General features: G+C 38.3%; 1 protein-coding gene across 3 annotated transcripts in view; it reads right to left on the bottom strand.

Moving 5' to 3' along the window:
- Nucleotides 1-777: 777 nt before the first annotated feature.
- TOM1L2 (target of myb1 like 2 membrane trafficking protein) overlaps nucleotides 778-21,644 on the bottom strand; it is a 170,746-nt gene continuing 149,879 nt past the window's right edge. For 2 of the 3 annotated variants that reach the window (XM_074208437.1, XM_074208439.1), the window contains 6 exons: nucleotides 21,514-21,631; nucleotides 19,984-20,059; nucleotides 18,003-18,068; nucleotides 11,931-11,990; nucleotides 10,243-10,279; nucleotides 778-7,033 (listed from right to left, as the gene is read on the bottom strand). In XM_074208437.1, the coding sequence (XP_074064538.1) occupies nucleotides 6,885-7,033; nucleotides 10,243-10,279; nucleotides 11,931-11,990; nucleotides 18,003-18,068; nucleotides 19,984-20,059; nucleotides 21,514-21,631 (506 nt within the window). In that variant the 3' untranslated portion in view covers nucleotides 778-6,884. The remainder of the gene's footprint in view (nucleotides 7,034-10,242; nucleotides 10,280-11,930; nucleotides 11,991-18,002; nucleotides 18,069-19,983; nucleotides 20,060-21,513; nucleotides 21,632-21,644) is intronic. The other variant, XM_074208438.1, reaches the window with a different exon arrangement.

The following is a 21,644-nucleotide window of genomic DNA, read 5'->3' as shown; positions in this document are numbered from 1 at the left end:
TCTGAATATTCGTCTCAGCAGAGACCAGGCCCAAAGATGTGACGTTTTTCTTGGATTCAATGGAGTGTTGGTTGTTTATGGCATTAGTTATGGAGGTGCTTTGAAGTGCAGATGAAATGCTAGGTTAGGAACCTGAAGTTTCCTTTCAAAGAACCAATCAAGGGAATTTACAGATGTCTATCCAAATCATAGCTCTTGGGCTCTTCAACAGATTTCTGAATTTTAAAGCTGAAAAAGCCTTGGAAACCTTTCTTCAAAACTTGTGCAACAATCATATTTCAGGAGAGAAGTGAAATGATTTGCCTAAGATCATACTTACACTTCTTGCCTCTGGGGAGCTGTTAAAAACTTGATGGCTTAACAAGCATCCAGTTCAAATCTGACACTGCTATGAGGATTTCATGTAAGCCCAGGCTTCTCATGCTGAAGCACAAAGAGGATGCTTCATTCCCGAGTTAATTTAGTTAACAAAGACTGACCAAACATCTACTATGTGTAAGATTCTGCACTAGGGAAAGAGAGATGAAAAGATGCAGACACAAAGCTTGGGGGGAAATTTGGAAGATCATGATTTGTTTACTGGGAGACTCAAACCTCTAATGAGGGATGCTTTAAAAAAAAAGAAAAGAGAGAATGTGGGCTGGGGAATACAGGTTACACTGGTCAGGTTCCTCCCACACATAGCCACATCCTGCTCCATACACTAGGAAGTTTTGTTGTTGTTTTTATTGGAATATTTCACATGCAAAAACCCAAACTCAGAGATGGTAGCTGGAATAAGATCAAATGGTAGCATTTTAATACAAGGGTTTCACCATTAGCCATACACAAGTTACAACCAACATCATGTTTATGGAAACACACAGCAGCAACATAAGAACCAGCTGTGTTGTGCAAATTGACAATGAACTTGATCTATTCTTCTTTTGAACAGATACATTCCCCATCTCAAGCCCCCATCCCTTAAAACCCTCCCATATTACCCACTAGCTTCAGGAAATAAATATTCTGATCCCCCCCAATATTCATCTGGAAAGCCTATAGTTTCAATATACAGAGGAAGAACTGCTACTATATGGGGTTACATGAGTAGTGTTGTTAACAACAGCTTAGGGTACTTTGACAGCTAGAAGGAGAGTTGTTGCTTATAAGACTGAAGACTGAATGGAGAGGGAAGCGGAAGGAGAAGGAGGAGGTACTTATTAGGCCCAGGCTGTAATCGGAAAATACAAAAAGAGATAGGGGATTTGGGGGGGGGGGGTGAGGAATGATGCTGCAGTGAACTAGGTGGGATCAGAGTAAAGTTTTGTGGTGAACACATGTGAAGAGGAAAATATTTGCTATTGCTTTGTGTAGATGAGGTGAAAATACATCCCCTTAAAGATGGCAGGAATGTGATGGTGGGGAAAGGGTCACGTGGGTCACCACCACCACCAAACAGGAGAGGGAGTTACTATGAATAAAAGTAGAGATGGTACTAATTAGAGTGCAAGAGAAGCTGGGCATCCCAAGGGCAGATTCCCAGAGGGATGCCCTGGACTTGAGAAGAGTTCTTACTGCATCACCTGTTATTGGCCCAAGGATTTTCTTCAGCAGTCAAAGGGTTACCTGAATGCTTTTGGGGGAAGGGAGAGGAGGAGAAGAAAAAGCACTTGTCTACTGAATCAGTGTTTCCAGGAAAAATAACGTCCTATGCTTGATTTAGGGCACTTATCACAGAACATTCAAGCTGAACCAGTTTTCCCCCTCCCTAGAAGGAGGAACAAAATAACAGAGCCTGCCCAAGGGGCATGCTTCCCTTCCCACTTGCTCAGGTACAGGTCTTGGCTCTTTAACCCTACTTATTTAAATGGGGAGGGGACAAGGGGAAAACAATGACCTAGACTCTAGTGTTTTGGCAAATGATCACCTTTGTTTAAGAGTAAGGGTGGCACAGAGACTGCAGTGGGGATTTCCATAATGGGCAAAGTAGGCCTTCAGAGAGACCCTTTACCAGACTTAACCAGGTACACAGTAAGTAGCCATGGGACTTAGCAAGTTTAGGGAATGGCCTAAAAGAGAAAATATTGAAAGGTGGGAAAAAAGATTTCCCCTGGCCCTGGGCAAGGACATACTTCCTTATACCAGAAGAAATATTTTGTGTCTCTTCTTCAAAGAACCATTCTTATCACTTCCTTATCCCTGAACCAGTTGGTTGGTTAAATGTTCCCCATATAGGGCACTGCTCTTGAGTGTTGGTCATTATAAGATGCACAGATGCTTTATGTAAAACCTTTCCAAATGTCCTTCTCTACCAGTATTCCCCCCACAAAGTTAGGCAAATGATTAATTTTCACATTTCGGTATACAATGAACGGGGAAAAGGTTAAACACAGCCCAAAGAAAATATTTTGACAAAATAAATATTTTAACCTATAATCAGGTATAATTAGTACTTACAAGGAATTCCAACAATAATTTGGTGCAATTAAGTACATACTATATCTGTGATTTTCTAACATTTTCAGAGATACTTCCTATTTTAATGATCCCCCCCCCCCTTTTGCTTTGCTGATCCACATTCTATGAACCATGATGCTTACTCTTTTGGGGGGGGGGGGCTTGTCACAGACCAGGCAAGTGCCCACCACCCAGAAATAGGTGTGGTACTTCTAGGGCTTCTGATGACACTGAAGAAAAGGAGCTTCTTAGTTTCTTTGAGTAATTCCTGGCTGATGATATATCATGAGCCAGAGCCAAAAATGAGATCCTGATACAGGACACACTCTTTTAGTATGATTAGCATACATAAAAATCATAGGCAAGATGCAACTGACCCTGGGTCTCTCAGACACGCTGCAGAATTGGAAAGTGGAATTTGTTTTGGGAAGGTATGTCTGATGGTTTTATGAAGCCCTTACCCATTGGGTTGACCTAGACCCAGGGCTGTGAATAGTTCTGCTGTTGAATTCTTCTGAGTACATGACCACCTTTCTCAGTAGGGCCTTGCTCCTTTTCACTGAGATAGATCATTGACCATGAAACTCTTCTGCCACCATTCATTATCAAGCTACTACTTCTACCTTGCTGCGATAGGTAAACATAAGAATTTGAGGTAATGAGTATGATAATGGTACTGAAGTATACATATATATGTATATATACATATACATATATATGTATGTATATATACATACATATATATATATGTATTTGTAGTGTAGGTTGCTAGGAGCAACTTCTCTGTGAGAGATAGAAGTTAAAGCCAGACTAAAGAAATGGGAAGAGGCCTGATCATTCTCTCCAACTCCAAACACAGACAAAAAAAAATGGATCTCTCCTTTATAAAGTGGGGGAAGGAAAAGATAGAAGCAGAGCATGGCTCTATACCAAGTTAGCAACTAAGACACCTCAGTGTGACTAAGGTTCCATCACATATAGATCAGCACTAACAGAAGCTTCTGACAAGTGGACTCGGGGACTTGGAGCTGCATAGCTTTCTTAGGGTCTAACTAACCTCCTTAGGACATGGAATACCCAGGTGGCCTGAAGGTGCTGGTGGCTCAAGTCTGAAATTTAAGAGGTTCAAACAACGAGAGGACCATTCATGCTTCACATTTTGGAAAAAAAATTAACTTTGTCTTGGATGGGTTAAAGCATTTACAGTTGTGCCAAAGAGATGCCTTCCCTCGGGCACAAGGAAAATTACTTCATTCCAGAAGTTGAATTTCAGAAAGATATCTTCACCTGCCTGCCAGAATGGGATTTTTTTTGAAAGAAGTATAAAAACTCATAGGTTGCGAAAATTACAGTCCTGTCACACAGGGGAAAGGAAGAGGAATAATATGGTTGGAAAGAAGATATTACAGCATCTCACCCAGTGATGTTTGCAAGTTTGGCAAAAATAAGCCATTCTGGTTCCTATAAGAGGGCAGCTGCTGCAGCTCAATTTCAGAGCTCAAGTCAATGTGAGAGGATGAGAAACAAAGAAAAAGTGACTGAGCCTTTTTGGCATTAACCTGATCTGACTTTTGCATTCTGGGCCCCCACCCCACCCCCTACTTATGAAAGACACAAGGACACTGAATATGAGACATTGGATGGAAAAGCCAAATGAAAGGGAAAATGAGGAAAAGAGAAAAGAAGGTAAAAATGTGGGAGGAAGTGAGAATGAACAGAGGTAAACATGAGAAGGCAGGAAGAAGGTCTAAGACAGGGAGAATGCCATGAAAATAGGAGTGATAGATAATAGAGAGGATTTTATGTGGAGGAACAAAGAGTAGCCCAAGGAAAGGATTAGTGGCAGCTTAAAGCTGTCCAGAAAAGTTTCATAAGGAAGATGATGTTTGGGTGTCATCATAGTTGGGCTGGTTTTATTTAACTTTAGCTGAGCTAGTTTTGAAACCCAAACTGTTCGTTCCCTAAGCTCAATGTTTAGGCACACTCATTGACTCTCAAAAGCCTGAAGGGAAAATACTTATTCAGGTCACTGATATCTGTTGTCCAACTAGTCTCTCTGGTTTTTCACCATGAGAACCATCCAGGGCTAAATCTGGATTTTGGCTCAGTCACAAGAATGATATTTTGCCTCACCCAGAACCTGAGCTGCCAAGTCATGTCTCTGCAAAATCTAGTCCCTGATTCCAATACATCCGTTCTTTCCTGAAGGAAGAAAATTAATCAGCTTTACGCTCTGCCAGCCAACAGTTATGGCTCTAAGCCCATTTTCCCTAGTTGAAACTTTTGCCTTTGTACATCTCATTGCCCTGGGCCACAGAGAGGTCTAGGCTGGCCATGACATGCACAATAATGGAAGCTGAATTTAGCTTGCAAACATCAGACTGCACTTTGGGCCAAGATGAACATCTGCCCCCAGATGTTCCCAAGGATCTCTGAAGACTTCAGGAATCTCCACTACATTGAGTAGCATCTGACTCAACAGGTCTAAATGAAGCAAACTCAGACTAACTCATGTCAAGTAACAGCTGGTGAAAGTCAGTTTTCTGAGAACTGGCAAAGGATAAACTGTGGTGAGCCAAGTGTAGGCAATGCCTGGAAGAAAGAAGTCAAAGTACATCTCTCTTGGCTATAGCAGCATTTTCCCTTCCAGTGACTGTGCAGTAGCAAGTTAACATCTGGCAGCTCTGGACAGGCAGGCAAAGGAAGAATGAAGACCCTAAATGAGAATCCTTTAGACATCCAGTTTCAAATAAGCCCTGATGAATGGATGGATGGATGCAAGCCCTGGCAAAGCGACTGCTGCCTCTTTGGACAGCTGGATACTCTCCCTCGGGCAGCCCATTAGTCATCTTTGCAGATCATCCTGAAGACCTGCAGCCATCTGCTGCATCAAGTCAAAGTGAGGAAGTGGATCACAGACACTGAGAGCACTTCCCTAAAGAAGGGGCTAGGGTTTGCAAGGTTGACTTAAAGCTTGTCTAATGAAAGAGACCCAAGTTTGTGAATGTGGTGTTAAGGCAGGGCTCACAACCATACAGAGATGCCACCAAGCCTAAACACACTAGCCATTCCTTTGGATGAGGTGGCTTGTAGGTACAATACCCTCTACATAACTATTCCATAGACATACGTGCAATACATAAACAGACTACAAATTCTTTCTACAGTGGTCAGGGAGCAATTGTTCCTAATGCAAAATCCTTTTAAAGCATGAGAGTCAAGGAGGTAGGAGAACCAAAGAGTGGCATCCTCAACCGTTCCTTCCTGTGAGGTCATTTAACATTAGTATTAATCCTATATGAGAGAGCCAAATTGATGTGTGACCAGTATTTGTATGATTTAAAACTGATTTCATTGAGGTGCTCAACTCCTGGTCTCTTTCCTTCCCTTAACTTTGCTTTCATTAGCTAGATTTAATGGAGGTCATATAGAAACTGCATTCCATCAGAAGGTGGACCCTCTGCAACCTAGAATTTCTTCAGGTCAAAGATTTCAAGTTATGTCTAGCTAAGTAGGTCAGATTCAGTAAGGAACAACTGGCATGGGCTTATAATAAAGGACCCTCTATGTGAATACCTGGAAATAGAGGGTCCAAAAGGACCTAAAACAACCAATTGACAGGAAAGGTTTGCTGGAACATTGGGAAATAATGCAGAACTTTTTAAAGTGCTAGAAACCCCAAAGACCCAAAGGGTTTGCTTTTTTAACTGCACCAAGTTAATGCATGTTGATAAGCAACCAACTTGGAAAAGCTCACAGTGAAAAGAAGAGATCAAAGAATGGAAAACCTCATGAAACTTGACATATCTTCTGAGATTCACCAGCTAGAATTTCCAGTCAGGAACCCAGGGGTCGGAGAAGTAAAAGAGTTGAAAGGCAGAATTCTAGAGCAGGAGTGCTATGACTTGGATCTATAACTGGGAACATCAGAAGTGAGATGCTCCTTTACTTGAATCCATCCTAGGCCCAAAGATCCTCCATTGTCTCCTGCTAAATATTTGGCTACAAGGCAAGGTAAATTGGGAACCACTTTGACAAATCATCTCAAAAACTGGGCAACTCTTTCTGCAATACGTGGTTTCCGATATGAGAAAAGTAAGTTCATGCATTTACATTTTCCAGGGGGAAGGATCAAGTGGGTAAGGTGGAAGAAGGGGGAAGGAGAGGTGGGTTTCAGTAGTAGCAGCCAATTTTATACAGCCCAGAAAGGAAAAGGTGGTTAAAGATAGTATTAAAGGGTAGAAGACTTAAAGGAAATAAAATAGGATTTCAAAGTAGAGAAAAGTGAAGTTTCCTTTTTAGTGAGATTGGTGTGACTGATTGGGGAGTGGATAAGGGTGACAGATACGGGGGGGGGGGTGATGAGGGGTCAGTGTTTGCCACAGTTGAGGAGAGGATGGTATGACCAGACAGTAGTGTTCTTCTGCACAGCACAAGAAAATGCATTACAGGGCGAAGAGGGCATCTTCAGAACGCTCTGGCTTTTTTCTTCCAGATGAATTTATGGGTAGTGTTGGTGCCTCCACAGGGGGAGAAGGTAGATTGGGAACCATTTCAGCAGCTTTGGCTCTTTCTTCTAGGAATTTGTCAAATTCTGCAACACAAAATCATTTTGAGAGCTAGAATTACCAGAGGAAGCCCAGGATAAATGAATAAACATCAACTTTTCCCCACAAGAAACTTAAACTTCAATTGTTTTTCACAACATTAACTATTTTTGAAGGCCACAAAAACCATCACACAGAGGTGGCATAGGAGAGAGAGAGAGAGAGAGAGAGAGAGAGAGAGAGAGAGAGAGAGTTAGTTCTTGATTTGGGAGTCAAGAACTGAGTCCAAATCCTACTTCCACTTGATAATTGAGTGTCTCCAGGCAGTCTCAAACTTAATTTCCTCATCTGAAAGGGGACTCTTTGATCTCTAATAGTCCTTCCAGATCTGGACTACAATTCTGTGAAGTCACTTGTGACTGAAGAGCAAGAGAAAGAAATATTTCTTTGAGAAAATACATTGACTAGTTTTTTCATACTCTGCCTTGATATTAATTCTCCAAAATTTTACTCCACTTTCCCCCCCTCCCCTCCAACCTTTCTTAATGTTCTGACCACATTGTCTCTGAAACCCATCCATCCATCCATCCATCCATCCATCCATCCATCCATCCATCCATCCATCCATCCATCCATTATTCTTATCTCTTCTCTGAACTTATTCTTATACCCATTCATCCTTTATTCTTTGGCACACCTGTTTATTTCTTTCCTGACTCTAGCTTACATAATCTCTTTTTCTGAACCCTTTCAGAACTTAGCTTACCACACAATTAGCACTTTTCTCTGTGTGTATGTGTATACATTCATACATATGTATATTCATAAATAATTCTCAATATTATACAATTTAGAATTTCATTATTCAATGACTTGTACAGCAATTATTTCATGTGTATTAATTTTACATTCCTAACACAACAAATGCCTCCTGCAAAGGAGTTGTAAAAGTTTTAAATATATATATTACAAATTTATTTTCTTAATATACATATCTGCAAAATAGATGTATTTTGAATTCCCCCCCTTAGACCCTAATATGGTGTAAGGAACAAAGCAGTTGCTTAATGAATACAAATTGGTTGATTGCTCTTCTTTTGGTGAGTAGTATCCTAGTAAGGATTTGGTCTAAGGCTTGGGGACATTTTGGACGAATGAGCTGAGCTAAAACAGCCAAATTAAGGAACTATTGGAGGTTACTTGGCAGGAAGCAGTGGGAGTAGGGATACAATAGTAATAACACTAAAGTATAAATATCTGAATACCAGGTTCCTTTTGAGAGGAGAGAGAGGAGGAATGGTTATGGGAGGCCTGATGGGAGGAAAGGGAGAAAATCTAGAGGATGTATTCAAGCACTGGGGACACTGATAAAGAGAGAGAAATGGAACCCAGAGAGGGCGTTACACAGGTCACAAAGGGAATTAGTAGTGAAGCCCACACTAGAACCTGGGTTTCCTGCTTGGTGAACAGCTTCTTCTATTGCCTACCCAGCTCAGAAATGCTTCATTGGATTAAGGTTATAATGGTGAAAGGGAGGGGGGGGGGAACAGACAGACCTCAGTTAATGTTGAACTTTTTTGCTGGAGGCTATCTTGTATGCATCATTTTACAAAAATTAAAAACAAAAATGAAAGGCTTCTCAGGGCTGTTCAGGGAATTGAGAAAAAGCTGGGACCAGAAAAACAAGAACCATAAAAAACTACTTCCCAGCAAATCCACTATCAAAAAAAGTATTCCTTTTTGGTTTGTTGTTTGAAGGGGAGGAAAAAGACATAGCCAGGATAGGATTTATAGACTGGACTGTACAATGAGAGTACAAAGACAATACAACTTGATGGGACTTGTTCCATAATACTTTCTCTAGGTGTGGTAAACCTAAAGCCACAAAATGGACAGAGCTCATAAAACTTGTCCTGTTTTGCCTCTAATATGTAACTATAACTGGAATCTTTTGATTCAGGTATTGGTCCTCTATGATTATTAAATTCAAAGGGGAGAGGGTTGTTAAACTTTTGGTGTTTTTTTCTTTCCCTTTTAAACAACTCAATTTACAGAGTTTCCATTAGGTAAAGTGAAGACAAGATCAAATACTACAGAATCTATTTAGCTTTATGTCTCCTGATGTGGTCTTAGTAGCTACTACACCTGGGCTTCAGGAGACCTAGGTTTCAGTCCCCAGCTCTTTAACAATGGGCAAATCACTTCTCCTCTGGACTTTAATGAACAAAAGATTGGACTGAAGGGTTTCTAAGGTTCTTTTACTCTTCAATATTCTTGTGCTCAACCTGGGCTAGCATGGCAACTCCAAGTGTTGGCTCTGACTTCACACAGTTTTCCCTCTGCTACCAACAATCTCATCCCACTGGTTTGGGAAGAGTAAGTGACTAGGATTTCCTTTCATCTCTATGGCTAAGTGAAGTTGGTAACAATGGAAAATTAAGTTTCTTTTCTTTTCTTTAACAGATTTTTCAAGGCAATGGGGTTAAGTGGCTTGCCCAAGGCCACACAGCTAGGTAATTATTGTCTGAGGTCCGATTTGAACCCAGGTACTCCTGACTCCAAGGCCAGTGCTCTATCCACTGCACCACCTAGCCGCCCCCCAAAAATTGTTTCTTTTTTGAAAAACTGTTAATTGGGAACTTTTCCCAATCTTCCATAGTAGGGTTTTTTTTTCCCTTGAAGAGGGAGGGCCTTTGAAGATATGACAAAACTTTTAAGTATCTAATTTAACTTTAACTAAAAGAACAATCCAACTTCACCAAAAAAGATGTTAGGGAAGGAATATGAGCAAGAAGTAGTGGAAGGAGATCAAAATTAGCATAGAGAGAAAAGAAAGTACACATTTTCCAAATAGTTTTAATTAAAAATAAAGTTGCCTATTTCTATTATTTCTGTAAGTACCCAGTTTCTAAGGCTGAGTGTTCTTCAAAAACTCTCCAATGCCCTTCTCCTACCTGTCTTTGAAGAGAAAGAACACCTTCAGTGCCTCAATGGCTCTGACTCTGGTTGGTTCTAGGCAAGAAAAGGCTGGTGGGGGGAGGAGGAGCTGGCAGGTTCACATACTGTCTTGAGAGAGCATTCAATTTTTCATACATACCTCCCCTATTAGATTGTAAACTCCTAGAAGAGAGGAACTCTCTCTTATTCTTTTCCTTTAGTCTCCAAAATGCCTCAAATGGACCTGAGTCAATGTTCACTCAGTATGTTAAAAAAAAAAGGAAAAAATCTTTGGCTGCAAAAATAACTTTGTGCTTACCTTCACTCGTGACTCCTTCCTCTGGTTCATCACCTTTCTGTGACAGGAACAAAGACAAAATAGTGTTAGTGTCCCCAGTTGTGTCTTGGCCCTTCATTTTCAACTTTATCTTTTTCCACTCACCTCCCTGGTCCATGGAAGCACAGCATGACTGGTATATTTACAACCAAAATAGTTTTAGGACTTTTATGTTCTCAAGAGCTGGGCAGAATGGGGAAAGGTAGGCAGCTCTCTTTTTGCTATAAAACAAGTACCATCCTGCCCGAAATCAGGAGATGAATCACATGACTTCCCCATTAGGGTTCTGTGATATTTTAGGTCATAAGGCAGCAGAACCAATGAGCATATGCTACAGATGATGGATACCGCATGCTCTAATTACACTTAATTCCTATTCCTTCTTATAGCTTCTCTGTTTCTTAAGAAAAGAAGAGCTACCAAAGAGGAAGAAAATACATCTTCCTGAAGGCTGTATCCCCCAGCCTTTTTGAAATTCTGAAATACTACTGTTGTTAACTGGATTTTACCATGCTATTATCCACTCTAATATTTACTTTATTTTTTAATTAGAAGTTTTAATTAAAGTTAATTAGAATTATTTTACTTTGAGAATTTCATTACACTTATGGATATAACTGGAGTCACCCTGGATTGTTATAAAACCCTGGGTAGAAATCACCAATATAGAGGCAATTAACAAACTCCTCCCATGGACCTTATTCTCATTACCATATAGCTCCCTTACCTTAGAAAACCTTAGTGTGAAGTGAAAGGTAAATGAGAGATAAAATGCACCCCAGATTAGTAAGGAAGCTACATTTTTTACTTTCATGAAAAAGAAATGATGGGCTATATAAGATTTTAAGAACTGGTCTATTTGACAACGAACTGTATTAGAAAATCTCTGTGAAGACAGCACAGGTAGCAGAGCTTGAGATAAGTGGGAAAAGTCTTGGTCTAGCTAGTTCTGGTTCTGTTATGGATTCATCTAACATCAGTGGGAGGAAGTTCAAAGTTGCTAAACAGTTGTGCCTGACATCTGACACTTGGCCCATGGACAGCTGATACAGATCTGATGTCAGATCTGTTTGTTAGAGGACAATCCAGATATTGGAATATTTCTTCATGAAACAAGAACACCCTCAGTTGTTTCTCATCATCTCACCTATGATGTAATTTCTAATAGTAGAGAAGGCAATTTTTTCCTACATTTTAAAAATTTTACTTTATTCACCAATTATATGCAAAAATAAGTTTTAACATTCATTTTTAAAACTTTGAGATCCAAATTCTTTTCCTTCTTCCTTTCCCTACATTCTTAATAACTATAATTTTTGTCATGATAGAAACACTGCCAAGAAAGGGTCTAATAAACTTCTATTACAAATCAAATAGTCACACAGGGGAAAAAGTCTGAAGAAGGCTTTAAAAAAACCTTGAAGGTGATAGGTAAATAGGAGGAAGGAGAGGGGAGAAGGAGTTTTCAATCATTTATGAAACTTGGAATATGATACATATATATATGGAATTTCAGGTGTAAGCACCCTGCTAAACTGAAGGTTCAGACACAACGTATAGACTACCTGCGATAGAAGGCAGACTTAACTGGTTTTGTTAGTACATAAAAGGCATAACTCCCATTTTCAGAGAGAGGAGGTTAAGAAAAAATATAAAAGTCAAAATCTCACCAGGTCCGTACTGAGCCACACCTCAATGTCATCCATGACAGAGGACTGCGCAACAGGGATCTATGGAATGCAGCAAAGAGGGCCACCGAGCCAGGCAAAACCCACAAACAGCCAGGGCAAAAAGAAAACAAAATACCGAGTACAAAATTAAATAATCAAAAACCACCCACCTCCCCAACCAAACTCAAAATACACTGAGCAAAACATGACCAACATGGCACACAAATTTAAACATAAGAATGTGTTGAAAAGGCAACCAAATATGTAGGAGCAACATGTGAGGTAAATCATAAGTAGGCAGGGACTGGCAGGAGAGAAATCATAAAAAGGAGAACAAACCAAATGGGATACAAAGGGAGAAGGAAAAGATGGCAGTACATGTTCTTAAAATGGATAACTTTTTGACTCCTTTTAATCATTGAAAATAATTTCCTAAACTCAACGTTGGAAAGCCTAATCTTGGAATTTTGCTAAATATAGAATTTCAACCCAACCAAGCAAAGTGTGCTAATTTCTAGAAGACTGATAAAGATGTGCCTTTCTTTCACATATACATGCACATGCAAAAGTGATGCCAATTTTTAGAGTTTTTAAATTTTGAAATGAGGATATTCAACTTCCGGGAGTTTATAAAATGCTAATATTCAAGAATTATTACTTCAAAAGTAAAAGAATTGTCTGAAATAGGAAAACAAATTCAGCAATAACTTAGGAATTAATGTATATCTACATCACATTTTATACCTTTTTCATACCTTGCTAGATAGTATAGTGGATAAAGGCCAGAACCTGGAGATAAAAGTCCTAGATTTAAGTCCCTGGTCCATCACTTATTATCCATCCAACTAATAAGTGGCCCTGAGCAAGTCACTTAATCTATGTATTTTTAGTGTATCTATATAGAGCTATATCTATATACTTAGTGGGAATATAATATTTGTACTTTCTCCTTCAACTTATAGGGTTGTTTCTGAGAAAGATGACTCATAAACCATTAAGAATTACAGAAACAAGAACCATCATTATTGTCTTACATAGTTAAATCTTCTCCAGAACAAAAAAAGTGTTTGTGAGGATGTGTAGCTTTTTCAGATGTTATATCCACAGATCAGATGTGTATTTAGATACTCCTGACTTTTCTATGAATTCCTCTCCAATACTCTTTTTGTTTATCAGTCATTTTTCTGTTGTGTCTGATTCTTCATGACCCCATTTAGATTTTCTTAGCAAAGATAATGGAGTGGTTTGCATTTCCTTCTCCAGCTCATTTTACAGATGAGAAAAACGAGACACACAGGGTTAAGTGATTATTAGCCCAGGGTCACACAGCTATTAAGTGTCTGAGACCAAATTCAAACTCAGGGAGATGAGTATTCCTAATTCCAGGCTGTCTGGCACTCTATCCTCTGTGTCTACTAGCTGCCCTCCAACATATTTCCCCCTATCACTATCAGTTGTTCAAGGGAAGGAATTATATCTTTTTTTCCTTCTAGTGAGTCTAGGATAGCAGTTAACATGGCATAAGAACAAATGAGTTTAATACTGAATCTTCTCAGAATAGTGAACTTCTGGAAATTCCAAAAAATTAGAGCATAGGGAAGATTTTTCTCTTATTTTGATTTACCAACTAAGTAATGTGCAAATCAGGTAGCAGAATCCAAATGATTAAAAATGTTTACAAGTGTTTTTAAAGTGAAGTCTGAAATAAAGTCAAAGAAAAACAGCACAATGTAATGAAAAGATCACTTGAGGTTCACTTGTACCATAGAAGGAGGGTATTAGACTTGATGACCTCATCAGGTTTCTTTCAGTTCTAAATCCTATAATCCAAAGGAATCTCTGACTGAGACCCAGGGGAGCTAGATTCTTGTTTTCTTAATTAGTTGTATGAACTTAAATAAATTATTTAAGATGAGGGGGTTGGACTAGGGGAATCCTAGGATCTCTTCTAGCTCTAACATTTTAGGATTCTCTAATTAAAAGGCAAATCATTTAACTCTGTAGTGCTTTGGTTTTCTAATTTGGGAAACAAATAATTCAGAAATTGCTGGAATAAAGTAGTTAATGTATGAAAGGTCATTCATTCATTTGTTTAACAAGCATTTTTAAAGGGCCTGCAGAAATAAGTAATACTTGCTGGGTATATAAAGCCAAAAATTTGACAGTGCCTGTTCTTAAGGAGCTTTCCCCTTCTAATGGAGGGAAGAATAGGAATTTATATAAAGTATATCTCTAAATAGACATATAGCAGAGGTCTGGTTTTATAGAGATTAGCCCTGTTCTAATTAAAAAATCTCCTATAATGTTATGTCTTCTAATCACCTATGTGTATTCAGACACAAAACTGAACAGGAGGCTTTAAAAAGGGGAAAGAAGTTTTCCTTTACTTATGATAAGTTATAGAAATATAACTCAAAGGAAACATGATGAAGAATGGGACAGTTCTATTCTTCAGGGACTAACAGGTCTGAAGAACAGAACTGGAGGGACTTCAGGATCATACTAATAATGATAATAATAATAATTGACAATCAGACGGTGTTAAGGTTTGTACAGCATTTTATGTATATATCTCATTTAAGCCTCACAAACAGTCCATGAGATAAATATTATGAGTATTATTAAAATTATTTTATAGATGAGCAAACTGGGTTCCAGAAAGAAAACAAGAAACTTGGCCACAGAGAGACAGTTAGTAAGTAACAGAGATGGGAACTGAACCCAGTTTTTTCCGATTCCAAGTCTATTCACTATACCACAATCCCTCAATTCCAATCCAATTTATACCAGGACAGGAATTCCACTTTAACTCTGATAAGTGGTCACCTTACTTGAAGACCTCTAGGGAAGAACTTACCACATAAGAAACTTACTCTATTTGGAGACATGATTTTAATTTTTTCCTTATTTTGAGTTAGAAATGAACTTTCTTCATTTTCCACTCATTGCTGCTATTTTTGCCTTGTGGGTTCCAGACTTTTTTAAAGATTTCTTTTCTAAATAGAAATGTTCTGATGTCTTAAGCAACTTAAATAATTACCATCTACTTAATGTTAGTAGAAAGAGCAGCATAAGTATGCTAAGAGTCCCTTGTGCTCGGTTCCAGCCTGTACTATTCAAATGGCCTTGCAATACTTCTCTGGGACTGAGTTTCCTCGTTCATAGAATCTGGCAGTTGGATCAGATAATTTCTAATGTTCTTTCTAACTCTAATATTCCATGTTTCTTATGATCTGATTCAAACTAAACATTACCATGATTAGAATGGGATAGGAAATGAATTAGGAAAAGTCAGGATTGCATTCATTTTATTTTAGATCATATCTAGAAGATCCCTTCAAAAAAGTCTAACTCTGATTGCTTCATTGAGGTAATCTTAGATTCTTAAATCCGACATCAGTGGAATAATAATTCCAGAAAGTTCTACCAAGGTGGAAAAACTTTGAATACAGGTCCAGTGCTGATCTGTATATATGTTGTTGAAGGATGGGCACAGTCAAATTTGGAGAGGCTCATTTGATTACATTGTGTGCAAGTTGAATGAGTTTTTTTAAATCATAGCAATTCTTGAAGACCACCTACTAAATTATAAAGAGATTTTGATTGGGCACTAATCAAAGGAGTACTATCATTAATAAAATCACAGACTTGATATATGTACAAAGGCCTAGATTCTATTTTTTAATCTATGTGTTTGACTGGTTCAATGACAAAGACAATGAAAACAAACCAAAGAAACTAAACAGATCAATCTTTGAAAGCTGACTCAAATTCTACTACCTCTGTGAAGCTCTTCTGACCACTCTGATCTAAAGAACTCTCTTCCTTTGGACTCCAATAGCACTGATTTGTCTGTATCATTCCTTTCACAATTAATCATGCCTAGCCTGGTAACATCTCTTCTATTGTTGATCTTGAGCTGCTATTTAAATCTCAAATTGCTTTTTAACTTTCTTTCAAGCTTATGTCTTATCTGCCCAACTAGATGGTAGGTTCAATTATAGGGAGCTATATCTCATAGCTCTATCTTCTCCAAAGTGCCTTTCACAACAAAGCTGAGTATTCAATAAATCTTTTATTTTTTTTCCCCCAGCTGGATAAAGACAAAAGGCTAAAACGGGAAGGAGAGAGAGAAGCAAAATGCAAAGGAAAAGGTACATGGCACCAGAGAGTGGGAAATACAATATCTATTGTTTATCAACTTCCAAGATCAAAGAATTTCATTTTAATTCTTAAATTTATATAATTCTGGTGCCATCTTAAAAGAGATAGTAAAATTCATCAATAAATGCCAGGACCAACTGATAGGGTAGTAACAGTTTCTGTTCCTGTTCTCACTCAACAGTACAAAAAGTTACCAAATAAAGAACTTGCACTATGGAGATTTAGAAAGACTGGAGTTTTCCATTCTATTGTAAATAGTGGCAAAGCATTTATAATACACATTGTTAAAAACAATAACAAGAACTACAGTCAGGTTAAGAGTAACTGTTAGCTTGGTTTGGTCTCAAGGGGGCATGGGGAGATTAGAGAACTCTACTGCATTTATATAGCAAGGAAGCAGCCAGTGTCCATGGAGGCAGATGTTGGCTCCAGTTCACTCTGTCAGCAGGGCTGTTTATAGGAAGGCTGCAGTATCCTTTTTTACAGGATTAATGACCACAAGGCAAGACAGTAACGATAAAGATGGGGAAAGGGATGGATTCTTCCAATTTAACCAAAGGAAAGCTGTATGGGGTTATAAAGGGATCAGGGGATTATGAAATTCTTAACTTTTCCTTCCTAGTATTGAGAGAGAGAGAGAGAGAGAGAGAGAGAGAGAGAGAGAGAGAGAGAGAGAGAGAGAGAGAGAATGTGTGTGTGTATGTGTATGTATGTATGTATGTATGTATGACACATAGAACTGGTCCAACAAAATGGATCAAGTGAGTACATAGGTTAAGTGTTTCAGTACACCTGGGGTTTTCTGATTCCACCCCCACCCCCCCAAAAAAATTCCTCTCATATAGCATGGTGAAATGATACTGATTTATCTTTTAGAAGTTCTTCAAGGACAATTAGAAAAAAAATATTAGCCACTTAAGGATTCCTAAATGTGACTACTCTTGGACTACTGCTGAGTATTCTCATCACCCCTAAAGCCTCTACTCATCCACAAGTCTAGTTTAGTGGTTCCAATGAACTGCCTGGAATGGGAGCTAATATTTTCAAAATTCAGTACCCATAAAGGTAAAGAAAATCATGCTAATTTAAATCCTTTTTATCTCCAATTGTCATATGTCTCTTCAACATTTCACATATAGAGCTAGCACCAACCTTGTTGTATCCTCAGTGGTACTGTTTTTTCCCTCTTCTTCTTCCCTCCCCCAAGACTTTAAGTCCCATGAATTCAGGAGCTATGCTTTCCTAGTTTTCAATATCTCTGTGAGTCTCCCCATTTCTACACCCAAACATACTTAAGACAGTGCTTTGTATATAGCAGAAATTCAATAACTAAATGTAAAATGACTACTCAAAGGTCAAATATAATGGAAGCCAGGGGTAGAAATTAGAGAATTTATGTTTTATTAGTCAATATTTGTTTAGTCCTAAGGACCATGGGCATTTTAAAAAGAAAGAGAGCTCTCAATTCTAGGTTTTCAAAATGCATATGCAACATGAATGTTCTCTGTTGAATGGTTTGTTTTGAGCTGGTTTCCTTAAAAAGAATTACCACCCAGAACCAGTAAAACTTGTGTTTATCCTGGAAAAGCAGATACTGCATATGGCTATCATGACAGTAAAAGGAAGAAAAGGGATTCATTGCCCATCCCAAGGTAATTTTAAAAATCATTAAAGACAGCATAAATAGCAGAAAAGCACTTCAGATGTTTTCCTAGTTTGGAAGTCTTGTTTAAGAAGATTATTACAAAGGTAGAAATTTGGTTTTCAAAAGTAACCTTGTACTGTCTGATTTACAAAGGTTCAGTACATCGGGGAAGGTAAACAAAGAATGATTATTACAAAGGCAGGGATAGGAGGTGGGGGCTGGACGGACAATAGGGAGTTTTGCTTTTGCTGGTGATATCTCACCATTCCTTGTGTAATTAGCCACTTGTCTATAGGTTCCATGTCAGAGTTCCCACCTTTACCTCTCCTCTGGGCGGAGAAAAGAAATATCCCAGAAAGAAAGAAATCACAGCAATACTCGTGACAAAAAAGTTAATAGTGTACCAGCAGCAAAAGAAAAGTTACTTTTCATATCCACTGATTTATTCAATTAAAAAATCCCATGAAAACCCACAATGTTTCCCTTAGCCCCTCTGTAAAAGAGAAAAAAGATTTAGTGACCAAGAAGAAACTCTCAATATTAAGACATCATTATAAATACCGAGTTGGAATGATTTATTTCCTAGATAGCTAACCTGTTTTTATGTAATCTCCAAGTCTCTTGATACATGTCAGACCTTGTCTTCTTCCAATCAAGCAATATAGACATTAAGCAATTAAAAACACTATCAATTGATAAGTTGCTAGAGTCATTAGAATCTTTGAAAACAGTGGGGTGACCCAAGTGCTTTAACCTAAATAGGCTAAAGTTCATTATATCCACCAAATCTCCTAGGATTGGAATACTTTGACAGGTACCTTATATAGGTTCTAAATCTGCTTAGAGTCTTTAAAACTGATAAACACTGGGTATAGAAGATCATTATCCCACTGTGAATAACAGAAAGCACTTTTTCCTAGCATTGCTGATGTTCACAAAAATATTAACTCAACTTAGACCAGAGCGATCACCATAAGAAAAAAAACAAACATTATTTCTGGACAATTTAGATAGGTTCTTTTCTCTCAATATTTTCCCATACTAGCTCAATTAAAAAAATGGCTAGGCATTCCTGGGTTTCTACATCTCATTTAGTAAAAAGTAAAAAAAAAAAAAGAGGTTGTAATATTAAAAGAGCTTTGGGTCAGCTAACCTGACCAGCGTTACTGTAGTTCACTAACCTTATAGCAAAAGCAAAGCCCAGAGTTATGATGAAACCTGCCTAGGGCTTACAGGCAGATGTTAGACTAGCTCTTCAATGCTCCCTAGTGGCTGATATTGAGAGGAACATTGCTCTGATTCATCAAATATCCTACTGGTGGGCTCTATATTATTGGTTTTGTTTTTCTGCAGGGGGCAAAACTGAAAGGAATGTTACTGTGTGGTAAGCCTGGGGATTTAAGATGAGTCAAAGGTTAAGAAATATTTATCTGTTAGAAGTCATGCTTCCTTTCAAATGAATGAGTCTAGTTATATGAGACTGGCTAAGGATAGGCTAGACCTATGGGCTAGTAGCTCCCCTCCCCTCCCCCCAACACAGGCAGTGCATCAGCTATAGGAAGGGTAGAGGGGGAGTACTAAATAGCCAGAAAAGGCTAGAGAAATGTCCTAACTTTTCTGATCATTGAAATAGTCTAAAAGCTTATAGTTCTAGCTTGCAATGCAAAAAATACAAAATATCAAACACTCAAAGTTATCTGATCCCTTGTAAGAAGTCACATGGAGTGAGGGCTGAGGAGTGATACAAACAAGGACCTTCCTAAATTCTCTTACAAATTTAATTTCCTGGGAATTACTCTCTTCAATTCTGTAGACAGTCATGAACATACAATTACCTAACTCTTCCTCCTTTAAAAAACTTAAATGTCTCAAGATGGCTACCTCAAACAAATTCACTACTTCTTCATAATCATGCTAACAAGTGCCAACCACATGTTATATAAAGAAATCTTTTCCTTGGGAATAATTCTATCAAGTAAATATGGTATTTCTAAGTAGATTCTACTACTGGATTTTTCTCTTCCTGAAGGGCAAAGTATCAGACCAGTCAAAGTTAGAGGTCAAACACCGGGGAACATGTACAACTGTGCTCCAATAGGAGTCACTAAGATCCTGTTTTTTGCTAAGATGATCTCTCCCTTTATCTAGCTGGTTTTACTCAATAATTCTTTTTTTTTTTTTTTAAGGGAGCTGTGTTTTCAAAAGTCTTTCTTCTACAAAGAGGGAACAGATTTAAAAACCTACCACTCCAGTACTCTGTTTTCGGACATCTAATGCAGAGGCCAGTCCTCCCACTGCTTGAGGATCCTCATAAGTGACTCTGGAAACAAAGCAGAGAAAATAATTTTAGTTTCAACTATTGATGATGGAGGGATCTGTGATCAGTTTCTATTCTAAACCATTTGGAATATAGCTGTCACCTTTAATACCCAAGAAGGTCTTACCACGGGCTCTATTTGGGGAGAAGCTAGGGTATCATGTTGCCTTACTGAAATTTGATAAGAATTAGTAGAGTTAGATTCTAACTGTGACTTGAGTCTTAATATTTTGTGGGACTTTTTATTCTTTCATTTGAAAAACATATCACCCTGATCTCACTGGGTTGCCTTGGAGGCTCAATATCAATACGTCTGAATTCAGTACTATGAAATATAGTTGAGACTGGGTTTATGTAGAAAGTAAAAGTAATACTAATTGTTATTAGAGATAAAGAAGTCACATTTGCAGGTATAAGAAAAAATGATTAGGAATAATGGGGCTCTGGAACTATCATATCTATAAATTTGAAGGACAGTCTCTCTTCTCCCTTCCTTCCTACCCCAGTTTTTCTTTTCCTTGTTACACAAACACATTGTTCTTAGTGAGGTTGCCAAAGGAAGAGACTCCTATTTTGTCTTAAAACCCTGGAATATGTCCACAGTCAATATTTATAGTGCTTTATATACATTATCTTATTTGGTTTTCATAATAATTATGAGGTAAATGTATATTATATATGAGAAAACTGAGGCTGAGGAAGTTCAGGTGACTTGCCTATAGTCACATAGGTGGTATCTAAGGTAGGATTTGAACTCAGGTCTTTCTGACTCCCAAGTCCAGTACTCTATTCAATGTGCCACCTATTTACTCAGGTCTGTTTCTGGTCAAAAGATTCAAAGAAGGTTGCTAAAAATAGGACCCAGGACTTCTTAATGAGTAAAGGGAGTAGCACCTCTGAAGGGAAGGCAGAGATGGCATGAGGAAGCATTCCTACTTAAGGATAAATCTTAGCAAAAAGTCTTATAGAATCCAGGTACTTGGAATAGAAGCAATATCACATTCCAAATCTCTAATCCCAGTTATGTTGGTGTTTGAGTGGGAGATCAAGGAGGTACTCTACCTTGATCTTCACCAAAGTTCATATAACTATGTATAAAATTTTTTTTTCAGTTTCAATATATATGATAACACATTCTGCTCCATACAATTTCCAAGGGCAGGGCTTGGGTTTCGCTTTATTCTGAACAGTGATTTAGGGTTAAAAAAAGTCCTTATTTATGATAGGCAGGAGAAAACACACAGCTACCAAACAAACGACTCCAGACCACAGGGAAAGAAAATTCCATTCATTATCCTCATCAGATGCTAAATCTTCAGTTTCACATTTAAAAAGCTCTGGGTAGTAGTGCTGTCCTCAAGAATAGAAGTTCCCTTGTGTTGGCTTTTACCCAAGGCCGAGTCAATTACTGTTGCTCCCAATATCTTTAGAGTGCTACTAAAAAGCCCCCTACTTACGTCTTACGCTGTTCAGCCAAGGAGTTTCCTCTCGTCTGGGCAAACATATCAAAGTCATCCTGGGGGTTACAGTGCTGGAGAGAACTGAGGGTTCCACTGACACTATCTGTCCCCAAGTCTGAAGATGAAAA

This window comes from Macrotis lagotis, chromosome X, assembly GCF_037893015.1.
Source record: "Macrotis lagotis isolate mMagLag1 chromosome X, bilby.v1.9.chrom.fasta, whole genome shotgun sequence".
Taxonomy (NCBI): Eukaryota; Metazoa; Chordata; class Mammalia; order Peramelemorphia; family Peramelidae; genus Macrotis; species Macrotis lagotis.
Note: the sequence above shows the minus strand (reverse complement) of the source record. Positions and strands in the feature narration are given on the sequence as shown.